Source organism: Mustela nivalis, assembly GCF_964662115.1.
Source record: "Mustela nivalis genome assembly, chromosome: X".
NCBI classification, from domain to species: Eukaryota; Metazoa; Chordata; class Mammalia; order Carnivora; family Mustelidae; genus Mustela; species Mustela nivalis.
In genome coordinates, this window is record NC_139040.1 from 6,947,657 (window position 1) to 6,961,613 (window position 13,957).

Consider the following 13,957-nt stretch of genomic DNA (forward strand, 5'->3'; position numbering starts at 1 on the left):
TGCTTGTGTTCCCTCTTTCTTGCTCTATATCTCTCTGTCAAATAAATAAAAAATATATATATTTTAATACTCTGAACTCCAAGCAGGATAAGTAACAAAAATCACAACTACATTTCAATTACACTGCTAAAAACCAAAGACAAGAAGAGACACCTAAAACATAGATAGAAAAAAAAGACACATGACCAGCAAAGGAGGAACAACAAGATTGACAGCTAATTCCCTCCACATGAATAAAACAGCCAAACAAAAATGGAATTAATTTTTTTACTGTCAACAAAAGTAACCACCAGTTTAGAATCCTGTATCTAGTTAAACTGTCCTTCAAAACTAAAGATCAGTTAAAAGCACATGCAGACTAAACCAAAAGGATTCACTTCCAGCAGACCCTACATTAAAGGATAAAGGGAGCTTTTAAAGAAAAAAGAAAACCATCTCAGTCAGAAATAAGAAAATGGAGGAAAGCCTGAGAAGCAATGGAAATGAATAAAAATCTAAATAACTATTGACCGTACAAAGGCATTAATAAATTCCTGTGGGGTTCAAAAGTCATAGAAAGTAAACACACATGAAAATAATCACAGACATGATAGAAAAGGGTAAATGTGTAAAGAGTGTTCACAGCAACATTGCTTATAATAACAAAAACTGAGAAACAACCCAATCTCTGATAACAAGAGACTGGATAACTAAATTATGCTGAGGTCACATGATGACTCAACATATAAATGAGAAGACTAATAAACTACAGCTTTGTGCATCAGCATAAAAAATCCCAGAAGTGGGGTGTCTGTATGGCTCAGTCAGTTGAGCGCCTGCCTTCAGCTCAGTCATGATCCCAGGGTCCTGGGATGGGGCCCCGCAGCAGGCTCCCGCTCGGCAGGGGGTCTGCTTCTCCCTCTCCCATTCCCCCTGCCTGTGTTCCCTCTCTTGCTCTGTCTCTCTCTCTCTGTCAAATAAACAAATAAAATCTTTAAAAAAAAAAAAAAAGGAATCCCTGAAGAATAAGAACGACTGAAGAAAACAAGTTGAGGATCATTTTCATAAAGATCCCAAAACTGAACAATATACTGTTTAGGAATACTTAGAAATATAATGGAAGTCTTCAAAAAGAAAAGCAAGGGAAAGATAAATGTGAACTTGTGGAGGTGTTTGCCACTTTGGGGGAGGGAGGGACACAGGGTAGATGACAGGAAAACAATGGTAGCGGCAATGCTATTGGGACTGTTCTAATATTTTTAAATTTGGGGAAAACATTTAAAAACTCAGATTTGTAGGGCACCTGCGTGGCTCTGCTGGTTAAATGTCCAACTCTTGATTTCAGCTCAGGTCATAATCTCAGGGTCCTGAGACGGAGCCCCAAGTTGACCTCCATGCTGAGCATGGAGTGCGCTTGAGGTTCTCTCTCTCCTTCTCCCTCGGCACCTCCCCTGTCCCCCCGAAAATATTAGATTTGTAAACATGTTTCCCATTTCAAATGATAGTACTTGGAAAAGACAACACAATTGAATTGTTAGTTCAAAATCGTTGCATGTTTGGGGATGTCTGGGTAGCTCAGTCAGTTAAGCATCCAACTCTTGATTTCAGCTCAGGTCATGAGTTCGGGGTTGTGAGATCAAGCCCTGTGTCAGTCTCCACGCTGGGTGTGGAGCTTGCTGGGAATTTTCTCTCTCTCTCCCTCCCTGACCCTCCTCCCCACTTAAATGCTCTCTCTCTAAAAAATCTTTGCATGTTTGGCCACATCACATGTGCTCCCTAAGATAAATACAAGTAACATATTTAAGCAAGGTCAAAAGTAAACTTAATGAAATGAAAATGTGTACTGTTTGAAGAAATCGTAGTATTTTTCACAAATTTCTAAATGTCTATGTTTTAAGGTTGCTTTTGCATTAAACTTTAAAAAAAGACACTAGCATTTCATATTATTCATTATAAGTTTTTATTTTTATCCAGTAGGATTTCATATTACTCATAGGTTTTTACTTTTTAAATGTATACAAGTTTTATTCAAAGATACTGGATCCTTGGTATTTTTTTTTTAAAAAGGGAATGAAAACACACATTTTATGTATAAAAGGAATCAGATGAAACAGCTTCGAAGTTACAAAAAACCAATGTAAAAGGAAGAAAATGTAAATAAAGAAAAATAAAAATAACATAAAATTAAAATAAACATAAATCAAATAAACAAAATCAAATAAAATAAATAAAAAATAAAATAAACAAAAATATCAAAAATGAAAACTAAAATCAAAAGGAACATAAAAGGAAAGAAAATTTTAAATGGTACTACTGTTTCAACAAAGTGGTTTTATCCCTTTAGAATCCTAGAACAAGCAATTCAGAATTTTAAATAAGATTATATGTATTTATTCTGATCCTAGCTCTGTTTCATTGCTAGGATTTTACATGCTGCTGGTCATAATCATTTATTAACCTTTTAATGTGAACCAACTTGTTATAAAGATACTGGCATCTATGTTTTTCTGCATAATAATTGGGATTAAGCTGCTTCATCTTCTGATATTCCAGAGAGATTTTCTTATTAATATCTTGATATTCTTTTGAGTCTGGAGAAAGGTGCTTCCTCTTTGAATCTAGGTTAATAAATACTCTAGATAAAGTCAGCATCTTGGAATACAAGCCCTGATACTCATCATATTCTAGTCTAAACTCCTGCTCATACTGCTGACGCTGCTCGGAGGAAACTATTGGGGCGTAGTTAGCCAGAGAACCTGGGAGCCCGGATGCTGCACTAGTCTTCCTGGAAGCAGTGCACACCTCTTTAACTTCTTGTTTGGAGTCTGGCTTTGCACCTTCACCTTGTCTTTCCCGATCTGTCGCCTGTCTCCCCATCATGTCAATGTCGTACTCTCGGTCCTTTGCTTTGCGTTTAGTAAATGTATATTCAGACTTCTTATCAGACATCAAGGGTTCTGTCTCCATAGGCTCTGGGTATGTCATTTGAATTGAGACAGAGGGTACTGTTTTCAAGGGAGGATGTTTAGCCCCCAGGCTCCCTGAGATGTTTGTATTTTCACTAACCCTGGCAACACGGGGACCTAGAGTCTCAGGTCTTTCTACGTTGCCCCAGTAATTGCTGCCAGAACGTGCAGGCTGAGAAGGCTGTGAACAGGGAGGGTGGGTTGTGGGCAGCGGAGGACGGATGGAAGAGGCAGTCGCCTCAGAACGTCCCGAGAGCCCAAAAGCAGATTTTGCACTGGTGTTCATCACACAGCCATTTGGTGTTGACTGTATTCCGGTTGAGAGGCGAGATATTCTAACTTTTCTCCTTGACAAATTAATAGCTGCATTAGAAAGTTGTTCCCGAGATATTGCATCTCTACCACGACCTACAGAAGATTCTGTGGAATTGGTACCCGCTGCATTCTGTAATGCATCTATTTTTCCGGAAAGCACCAACTCCAGTGACTGCCTCTCTACTTCGTTATACCCTGGCCAGTCTTTCTGGAGCTCCTTAAAGACGTAATCCTTTAAGGTATATGAGAAATTCTGAGTATTTAGATTGGCTACTTGGTGCAGAATTTCCCCAAGGGACTTCTTGTCATTTTTGGTAATGCCGTCTTTCTGCAGTCGAATGAGTAGTTCGGGTTTTTTATAGTCCTTCAGCGCCAGCAAGTGAATCACCCTGTCCCTGTATGGCCTCAGGTGGACACTGCTACCAATTCTTGACTTTCGAATTGTGTATGCAGGGTTAATAGGAGCTGTTCTTTTTCTCTCGGGCACTGGATCTGGGCTGACTTGAGGTGCTCTCCGAACTGGCATTCTTTTCTCTAAAGATGGTTTTCGGATCGTTTTCCATTTGTTGCTCCTTCCTTCCTCTGCCTGGATTCTTCCTACTTGTGTCGTCTGGTGGGAGTCAGTTGCTTTACACATCATACTATCCTGCATCAAGCTCAGGGAATCAAACTGTGAGGGGCTGTAGCTTGAGACAGTTTTTTGGGTATCGTCTTCATGGTTGTCTTTATTCACATCCGACAACAAAAAGTTAAAGTCGTATATATCAGTGGGTGAATCATCTGGGGGGGTTTTGATAAGCTCTTGGAATTCTTGAAAATGAAGAGAAGCTTGAGGGCACCCTGTGTTCTCATGGTTGTTGTAAGAGTCAGTTGCCCAAATGGATGGTCCAGGAAGCTGCATAGGCAGCACAGTGACATTGTCCTGCCTGGGCTGTAAGCCATCTGCCTCCTTTATTGCCACCTCTCCTTCATTGTTTAACAGTTGCTCCAGTGCTCTAATGCCCTCAAAGTCTGCCATATAGTCATATCTGTGAAGATCAAAGTTCAAATGGTAAAATACTTTAGAAAATGATAACTCCTTGGCAATAAAAAAAAAATGTTACTGCTATCATTTCTAAAACTGTAATTCTAAAAGATTTTTCCCAACAGAACAAAGGCAAGAAGTACTTGGTTGAGATAGAACCTGGAGAGCTAAAGCTGGTTATAAAGATCTTATCACTTTCCAATGTTCTCCTATTCACCTCTTAGTCTGTCTTTAGGAGGAAGTCTTACCTTACTGGAAAGTAATTAGTCTCTGAGCTCAGTACATATAAGTCATCTCCTCCCAGTAAACCCAACATCAGGCCGAGGTACTTGGTGAGGGGACTAATGAGGAAGTAGAGGCTTATGGAAACTAGAGAAGAAGGCTTCCACACAGCATGATTAGAAGTAAGGCATCCTCGCATTTACTCTCACAAGCAAGTGGGGTGTTGAGTCCTTTCTGGACTGGATCTTGACCCATCAACCACAACTCTCATTTTGTATTTTGTATTCATTTCGTATTGGTAGTGTGTAAAAGCCAGATGCTCTCATAAAGCCTACATTCTTGCACATCCACCCACTCTTCTTTCATACTACAGCCACTGTCTAATTTAGGCCAAGAACATCTTAGCCAATATTACATACTCTTCTTAACTTGATTTCTTGCCTCCAATCTTTTCTTGTTCTAGACCATATTCCAAATTATCAAAAATGATTCCAACCAACTTTGCTTTAAAACAATTGATGGCTCCCACTACTTAAAGAATAAAGCTAATGAAAAGGTACTCAACATCACTAATTGTCAGGAAATACAAATCAAAACCACAATAACCTAGAATGTTAGAAGGGTTATGATCAAAAATAGAAGAAATAAGAAGTGTCGGTAAGGGAAAAGGAATGCTTGTATACTGTTTATGAGAATGTAAGTTGGTGCAGCCACTGTGGAAAACAGTATGGAGATTCCTCAATCAGTTAAAAATAGAAATACCATTTTATCCAACAGTCCCACTTTGGAGTATGTACAAAAGAAAGAGAGAGAGAGAGAGGAAGGAAGGAAGGAAGAGAAAGAAAACGAGATCTCAAAGAGTTATCTCTACTCCCATATTCATTGCAGCACTATTTACAATAGTCAAGACATGGGAAAAAAGTGTCCACCAATGGATGAATGGATAAAGAAGATGTGATATGCTTATATTCTACCATGAAAAAGAAGGACATTCTACAGTTTGTGACAAGGATGGACCTAGAGGGCATTATGCTAAGTGAAATAAGTCCAAGAAAAATACCGTAACCCTATATTATCATCTATATGTTGAACTTGAAACAGAGAAACTCACAGAAATAGACTAGAATGGTAGTTACCAATGGCTGAGGAGGAAAAAGGGAGGTATTAGTCAAAGATATAAACTTCCAGTTATAAGATGAATAAGTTCCTAGGGATATAATGTAAAGCGCAATGGTTATAGTCATAGTACTGTATTTTATAGCTGAAAATTGCTAAGTGAGTAGATCTTAAATGTTGTCACCACCAAAAAGAAATGGTAATTTGATGATATGATGTAGGTATTAGCTAATGCTATGGCAGTAATTATTTTGCAATATATAAATGTATCAGATCAATATGCTGCATACCTTAAACTTACACAATATTATACATCAATTCTATTTCAATAAAGCCAGAAAAAGGAATAAAATTTTAAAACAGTTTGATGTGACATATGAGACCCTTCTTATTCTGGCCCCAACCTACCCTAAACTTTGTGCCATGTATCTGAATGCTACATTGATCTACTATTCTCTGAATATGACCCCAAACTTTCCCTATGGCAGCCTTTCACGTGATAGTCTTTCTACTCACCAATGTTTCTCCCCAGATCTTTGCTTGCACTCTTCCTTCATTCAGAGTCCTTGGACAACCATTCTAAAATAGTAATACATGCGCTCTTTCTATGTTATCACCGGAAAATTATGTTACATAGATCTGTTTACTTAATGTAAGTCACCCTTTCCAGAATATGAGCTTAATGCAGGCTTGGATTTTATCTGTCATTTGCACTGCCATATCTCCAGTGCCTAGAACAGTGCCTGGCACACACACTAAATACTCAGTACATATTATTTGAGCAAATGAATACATCAGTGTATTGATGTTTGTGGAAGAAGGAATAAGAGTACCTTTGCATTTCTCCCAGCAAAGCTATATTACTGTCACATCAAGAAGTTATATTAAGTCTGTTAATGTCCAAGGACTGTTCTGTTCTTTAAGATGTTTTTCATGATTCTATTAACTTTATGGTATGTGTATTTTAAATCACTGCTGCAAAGAGAATGCAAAATACTTCTGCAGAAAACCAATGACCTGCTGAAGTACAGTCAGCAACATAGTGTTCTAATGTATGCACAAATGCTTGGTTTTATTCTTCCCGGAGACCTTGAGTAGACACAGGAAGAAATCATATATCTTTCAGTATGTTTAAGTCTGCAACCTCCAGGAGAATAAAATATTTCTAGGGTAGTCCTGTGCCCAGTGGAAATAACAATAACAAAATATTCATTAACACAAGACTGGGAAGTGGGACACATTATGACAACAAGTACAAAATGGTATTGATAGACATGAAAGAAGACTTGAGAACATGAAGAAGTCACGATTTCTGAAAAGAAAACTCCACACTGTAAGAATGCCAAGCATTTTTTCAATTACCAAATGCATTTAGTACAATTACAATAACAACTTGAGCAGAATTTTTTTCTTTAAATCTGTCAAAACTATTCTAAAATTCAACTGCAAAAAGGAGAGCAAGAACAGAGGGTTAACCCTACCTGATATTTATCACATCAAGACAGAATGAAGGGAGTCAGGAACTAGCAAAAGAAGAGATTGAAAGTCAATGAAAATGAAAAGATATCTGAGACACAGAGCCCAGGAATTAAACAGATGATTTTTTTTAAAAGATTTTATTTGAAAGAGGAAGAGATAGTGACAGAGAACACGAATGAGTGGGGAGGAGAGGGAAAAGCAAGCCCCCTGTTGAGCAGGGAGCCTGGACACTTATGAAGCCATAAGACAACAAAAGGCTTGAAACTTGAGAGTAATGGCAACAATCACATAGAAAAATATAAGCATGATGTATTGCACACAAAATAATTATCACATAAAGAACACTCAAATTTTATCTCATCAAACCCCCAAATTGGTATCAAAATAAGCAAGGCTTGAAGAATCACATTTGATTTCTCTGTCTCGGGGTACACAGGATAATATCACAATTGTGACCTAATGCGCACTGCTGCAAAGATATTTGTTTGCATGGGCTTTAAGAAAAAGCTATTTAATCAAACTATTGAACACTATCCTAACTTTCTGATTAATACAATATTAATATCATGATAATAATATAATAAATTGTATTCCAACAAAATTGAATATCTCTTCTAAATTGTCTAGCTTGCCATGTTGTACCATGAATAGGTGTTTATTTCGAAGGCACTATGTGACTGGATGGAAATAACAAATAAAATCACTACACAACTCATATATTTTGAAAGGTCATTGGACAATTGCTGTCCCATTTTGGCAAGCCACTCATAAATCTACCTGGCTCTCTAGCAAATGCTGATGCACTTAAATGACAAAACATGATTAATCCATCTCAAAGTAATATACAGTTGACTCTTGAACACAGGGGTTAGGACTGCCAACCCCCTACACAGTGAAAAATCCACATATAACTTCTGACTTCCTGAAAACTTAACTATGAAGAGCCTAGGGTTGACCAGAAGTCTTACCAATAACATACCAGTTGATTAGCACACATTTGTATATGTATTATATATTGTATTCTTACATAAAGTAAACTATCAAAAAGAACACTTATTACGCAAATCACAAGGAAGAAAAGGTATATTTACAGTCCTACACTGTATTGATCAAAACCAAATCGAAGTATAAGTGGATCCACACAGTTCAAAGCTGTGTTAAGGGTCAACCGTACTTACTTCTTATTACACATTATTAAGACTTCAAAACCTGCCCTTGACCACTGAGGTCACTCCACTTAAACTAATGAACCCACCAACCCACACACTCTGGGCTACCCTGTGTGAAAGAGCAGGAGGCACAGGGAACCACTAGGCCTGTATCTCACTGAGACCCACTCTTTAGCCTGCTTGCCAGCTTTGTTGTAAAACACAGTAACCAGTTAAATCCAATTTGAGTCACTCTTGCCAGTTATCAAACCTCTTGAGGTCTGGCCTAATTTAGAACTGATTCTACCACTTCTCACCTATCCATTGTTTTGGGTCATCATCCAAACCACAAGCTCCAAGGGAGCTCTACTCTCTTCTCTGTGTGCCCGCACACTGCTCAGAATTCCCTTTGCTCCGGCACATCCCTACCTACAAGAACTCTGACATCACAGTTACCAGTGTTCTTGAACATTCTCCATCTCTAAATTTAAAGTGAAATTCAACTTTCCCCAAGGATGATACTTTATCTAGAGCTCTCTCAAAGGAAACCCACTTGTTTTCTCTGACTCTATATACCTCAGGGTTGATACATACATATATGCCAGGTGCACATATGCTCACATGTGTGCTAATGTTAATGGCTTTGACAGGCAACATTCCCCCTAAAATTTGAAAGCACAGACTTGATGTATTATGTTCATGGTTTTGGTCCATGCTTCAGTGTATCTATATGCTCTGATTAGAGATGAATCTTATTCTTCAGGTGACTATAATCTTGATTTTTGATTCAGTATTTTATAGCCATATGGAATCATCTCTTCCATATTCTCAAATTGCTCCTCTCATAATTGTCACAGTAATCTGCAGTAGTGCTGTGATATGTTTTTCTGAGGCTATAACAAAACAGAATATAAGTCCAGAAAGACAATTGGAAACGCTCTCATTAAACCAGCACATAGACTATGATTAATTTAACACTTCCCTTGTGTAGAAACCTTTTTAAGGGAACATTCTGTTCCTACCTTCCTAACTCCCTGAAATCCCCTGGTACATAATGCTGAGGTCCTTGTTTCTACTAAAGTCATGTTGATTTTTTTTTCCTGTCTGGCTTAGTAGAGAGTGAGAAAAGCCCAATATCAATATCCCCCTTGGGGCCCCTGGGTGGCTCGGTCAGTTAAGTGTTTGCCTTCAGCTCAGGTCATGATCCCAGGGCCCTGGAATAGAGCCCCAAGTCAGGCTCAGCAAGGAGCCTGCTTCTCCCTCTCCCTTGTGCTCTCTCTCTCTCTCACTCTCTTTCAAATAAATAAATAGATAAAATCTTAAAAAAAGGTCCTCCTAGAACCTGAGATTGTAGCCACTCTCTTATATTTTGATTTATCTCCTTTGGTAGTCATTTAACTTTTGATTTCCTTCCAAGTAGTTTTCTTCCTTTCCATTCAGAACAGAATATTATAAATACACATTTTTCAAATAGTATAAATATACTTTTTTCAAAGAACTGATAATAGTTCTTAAAAAATCTTTGCTAAGTGCAATGCCATTAGGATTGAGCTTTTCACAGTCACATAATAATCCTAGTGAGGCCTGCCTAGCCCATTTTCAAATGGAATTTTGAGCAACTATAGGCACCCACTGTGTGCCAGTAAAGCCCAGGATGCAAAGGGCCCATTGGATAGTAACTCTGTGTTCTATCTTTTTGTTCCAAGTTTTTATTTAAATTCCAGTTAGTTAACATAGAGTTTAATATTAATTTCAAGTATAGAATTTAGTGATTCATCACTCACATACAACACCCATCACTCATCACAAGTCCTCTCCCAATCCCCATCACCCATTTCACCCATCACCTCACCCACCTCCCCTCCAGTAACCTTCAGTTTGTTCTCTATAATTAAGAGTCTGTTTTAGGGTTTGCACCTCATTTTCTTTTATCCCCTACATTCATCTGTTTTGTTTCTTAAATTCTGCATATGATGGAATCAGATGGTATTTGTTTTACCCTGACTGATTTATTTCACTTAACATCATACTCTCTAGCTTTATCCATGTCATTGTAAAATGGCAAGATTTCATTCCTTTTTATGGCTGAGTCGTATTCCATTGTATTTCTATACCACTTCCTGTTTATCCACTCACCAGTCAATGGACATTTGGGCTCTTTCCATTATTTGGCTATTGTTGACAATGCTGCTACAAACATCAGGGTGCATGGATCATTTCAAATCACTGCTTTTGTATCATTTGGGTACAAAATACCTAGTAGCAATTGCTAGATCAGAGGTAGTTCTATTTTTAACTTTTTGAGGAACTTCCAAACTATTTTCCAAAGTGCCTGCAAGAGATTGCATTCCCATCAACAGAGCAAGAGAGTTCTCTCTTCTTTGTATCCTTGCCAACACCTGTTGTTTATTGTGTTGTTAATTTCAGACGTTCTGACAGGTGTGAGGTGTTCTCTCATCATGGTTTCGATTTGTATTTCCCTGATGATGAGTGATGGTGAGCATCTTTTCATGGGTCTGTGGGCCATCTGAATGGCTTTTTAGAGAAAAAAATGTCTATTCCTGTCTTCTACCCATTTCTTACCTGGATTATTTGTTTTTTGGGTATTGAGTTTGAGAGTTCTTTATAGATTTTTGGATACTAACCCTTTATCACATATGTCTTTGCAAATATCTTCTCCCGTTCCATAGGCTGTCTTTCAGTTTTCGTTGATTGTTTGCTTCACTGCACAGAAGCTTTTTATCTTGATCAAGTCCCAACAGTCCATTTTTGCTTGTGTTTCCCTTGGCTCTGGCCGAAGTGTCTAGCAAAAAGTTGCCACGGCTGAGGTCACAGAGGTTGCTGCCTGTGTTCTCCTCTAGGATTTTGATGGTTTCCTCTCCCACATTTACATCTTTCATCCATTTTGAATTTATTTCTGTGCATGGTGTAAGAAAGTGGCCCACTTTCATTCTTTGGCATGCTGCTGTCCAGTTTTCCCAACACCATTTGTTGAAGAGACAGTCTTGTTTCCACTGGACATTCTTTGCTGCTTTGTCCAGGATTAGTGGACCAGAGAGTTGAGAGTCCATTTCTGAGTTTTCTATGCTCTTCTGTTGATTTATGTGTCTGCTTTTGTGCCAGGACCACACTGTCTTGATGATGATAGCTTTGTGATAGAGCTTGAGGTCCAGAATTGGGATGCCTCCAGCTTTGTTTTTCTTTTTCAAGATTGCTTTGGCTATTTGAGGTCTTCTGTGGTTCCATACAAGTTTTAGGATTGTTTGTTCTAGCTCTCTGAAAACACGGGTGGGATGTTGACAGGGATTGCATTAAATGTGTTGATTGTTGTGGGGTGGTATAGACATTTTAAGAACATTTGTTCTTCTAATCCAGGAGCATGGAACAGCTTTCCATTCCTCTGTGTCATCTTCAATTTCTTTGACAAGTGTTTTTCAGAGTACAGATCTTTCTCCTCTTTGGTTAGGTTCATTATTCCTAGGTATGTTACGGTTTGGGGTGCAGTTGTAAATGAGCTTGATTCCTTGATTTCTCTTTCTGCTGCCTCATTACTGGTGTATAGAAATGCAACAGATTCCTGTACGTTGATTTTGTATCTTGTGACTTGATTGAATTCATGTATCAGTTCTAGCAAATGTTTTTGGTGGAGTCTTTTGGGTTTTCTATATAGAGTGTCATCATGTCACCTGCAAATAGTGAATGTTTGACTTCTTGTTTGCTGATCTGGATGCCTTTTATTTCTTTTTATTGTCTGATTGCTGAGGCTAGGACTTCCAGTACCATGTTGAAAAACATTGCTCATCCCTGTCTTGAATGTCATTATGAAGAGAGATCATATAATGTCCAGTGCTTGGTGTTTCAGTGTGTCTGGTGTGTGCTGTGTGAGCTCTGCTGCTGTGTTTTGGCTGCTCTGTCCCTCAGGTCAGTCTTCGCAGAGCTTCTCCTTGCCTGCAGTGGGGAGTATTTGGACCTTGGCCAGAGCATGGTGAGTTTTAAGTAGGTGTGCTCTGGTGTTGCTAAAAGACCTGATGTTACTTCCACTAAAGGTGATGTTTGCAGAACACTGTGTTCCACAGACATGGTGCTTGTGGGTGTTTGTGCTGGTCTTCTGGGGGAGGGGCCCAGTGCGCTGCTCTTTGGGTACACTTGCTGAGAAAAATAGTCCCAGCAGAGTATAAAGGGTAGGACTTGGAGTAAGCAGGCTAGGCAGCCAGGATTGTCACCGCGCTTTTTATCGAAGTTGGTTCATGCTGAAGGGAGGGAAAGGGTTAGTTTGACACATTACCCCTGGAGGGGGCAGTCTGTGATGACTGCTCTCAGGGAAGCGCTTTCAGAGGAGTGAATAATTTTCCCTTGTACATCACAGGCATTTTTTCAGATCCCTGATTTCACACTGTCTGTCTCTGGGTCACTTACCTGCCTGGAGCAGCGTAGCACATTGTGGGCTCTACCCTAGACAGGCCCGCTGACTCTGAGTATTCCAACCTCCAGAGACCAGGTATGGCAGGGACCTATGCTGGTCCTCTGGGAAAGGGTCTCACCGTGCTGGGACTGAGGCTGGTTTGACGTGGAAGGACAGTCACGCCAGAGCGCAGGGGCATGGGATCTGTAGTGAGCTGGCTAAATAGCCAGTGTCCCAGTTAGCTGCACTCAGAAGGTGTCTCTGCATCTGTGCTGAGGAGCAGGTGAGGGAAATGGCACCTGCTGGCTCTTTTGTCCCCTGAGAGGCAATGCCATCTCTCACAGATGTGCTCTAAAAAGTACAAACAGTCTCTCCCTTTGCCCCTTAGGTGACCTTCAGATGGGACCATCTGCCCCAGGATTGTTTCCATATGTCCTCTCCAGAACAGAGCTGTGTCCTCTAGTCTCTATCACAGAGAAGCCTCGGGACCTCTAAAACTCCAGTCTCGGAGCCCCACTGGTCGCAAAACTCACAAAATTCGCCCCTCTTGTTCTTACAGCCAATGGCTTTGGGGATGTGTTCTCCTTGTGTGGACCCCTGTGTGCTCCACTCTCTCCCCCACCTTGCTCTGCAGCCAGGGTATGCTCCCCTCAGCAGCAACTGCAATCTGTTTCTCGCCCCAAACACGCCTCCTACCTTCCTTGAAGTGGCTTCTTCTCTCCCTCTGGTCGTGCAGTGTTCCTATCAGTATCAGTCCCCAGGTCAATTTCTTGAGTATTCAGAATGTAATGGTAGTTATCTAGCTGTGTTAGAGGGCTGAAGCCAGCAAAGGGTCCTCTTACTACACCAACACCTTAGCTCCACCACTCCTGTGCTCTATCATTTTTAGCAGCCAAAACTGTACATTCAGAAAGGACAATATTCTAAACTGCGAGTCAGTTTGGTTAGCATAACTTTGACACAGTTTAATCTGTTTTGGACTTCTGGCTCACAATCACTTTAATATATTCTCTTAAAGTCCATCTTATGAGCTTACGTTAATTAAAAAAAAAAAAGCTTTAAATAAATATTTTTATGTTCTCTTTTATTATCAATGCTTTCAATTTGAGGTTATATCTTTATCTATTAAAAAGAAACATCCATTTGGATAATTCTGGGGTGTTACCATATTTTTTTAAGATGTATTTATTTATTTGAGAGAGAGAGAGCGCATGAGAAGGGAGAGGGTCAGAGTAAGAAGCAGACTCCCTGCTGATCAGGGAGCCTGATGTGGGACTCGATCCAGGGACTCCAGGATCATGACTTA

At 39.5% G+C, this 13,957-nt stretch overlaps 1 protein-coding gene across 1 annotated transcript; it reads right to left on the reverse strand.

Annotated features, from left to right (window-relative positions):
• Nucleotides 1-2,273: 2,273 nt before the first annotated feature.
• On the reverse strand, nucleotides 2,274-8,640 carry LOC309856155 (RNA polymerase II elongation factor ELL2-like). The gene is made up of 2 exons (XM_082716966.1): nucleotides 8,567-8,640; nucleotides 2,274-4,288 (listed from the first exon to the last, which is right to left on the reverse strand). Exons 1-2 carry the CDS (start codon nucleotides 8,572-8,574, stop codon nucleotides 2,398-2,400), a joined length of 1,899 nt encoding a protein of 632 aa, XP_082573092.1. The 5' UTR covers nucleotides 8,575-8,640; the 3' UTR covers nucleotides 2,274-2,397.
• Between the last annotated feature and the right edge of the window lie 5,317 nt (nucleotides 8,641-13,957).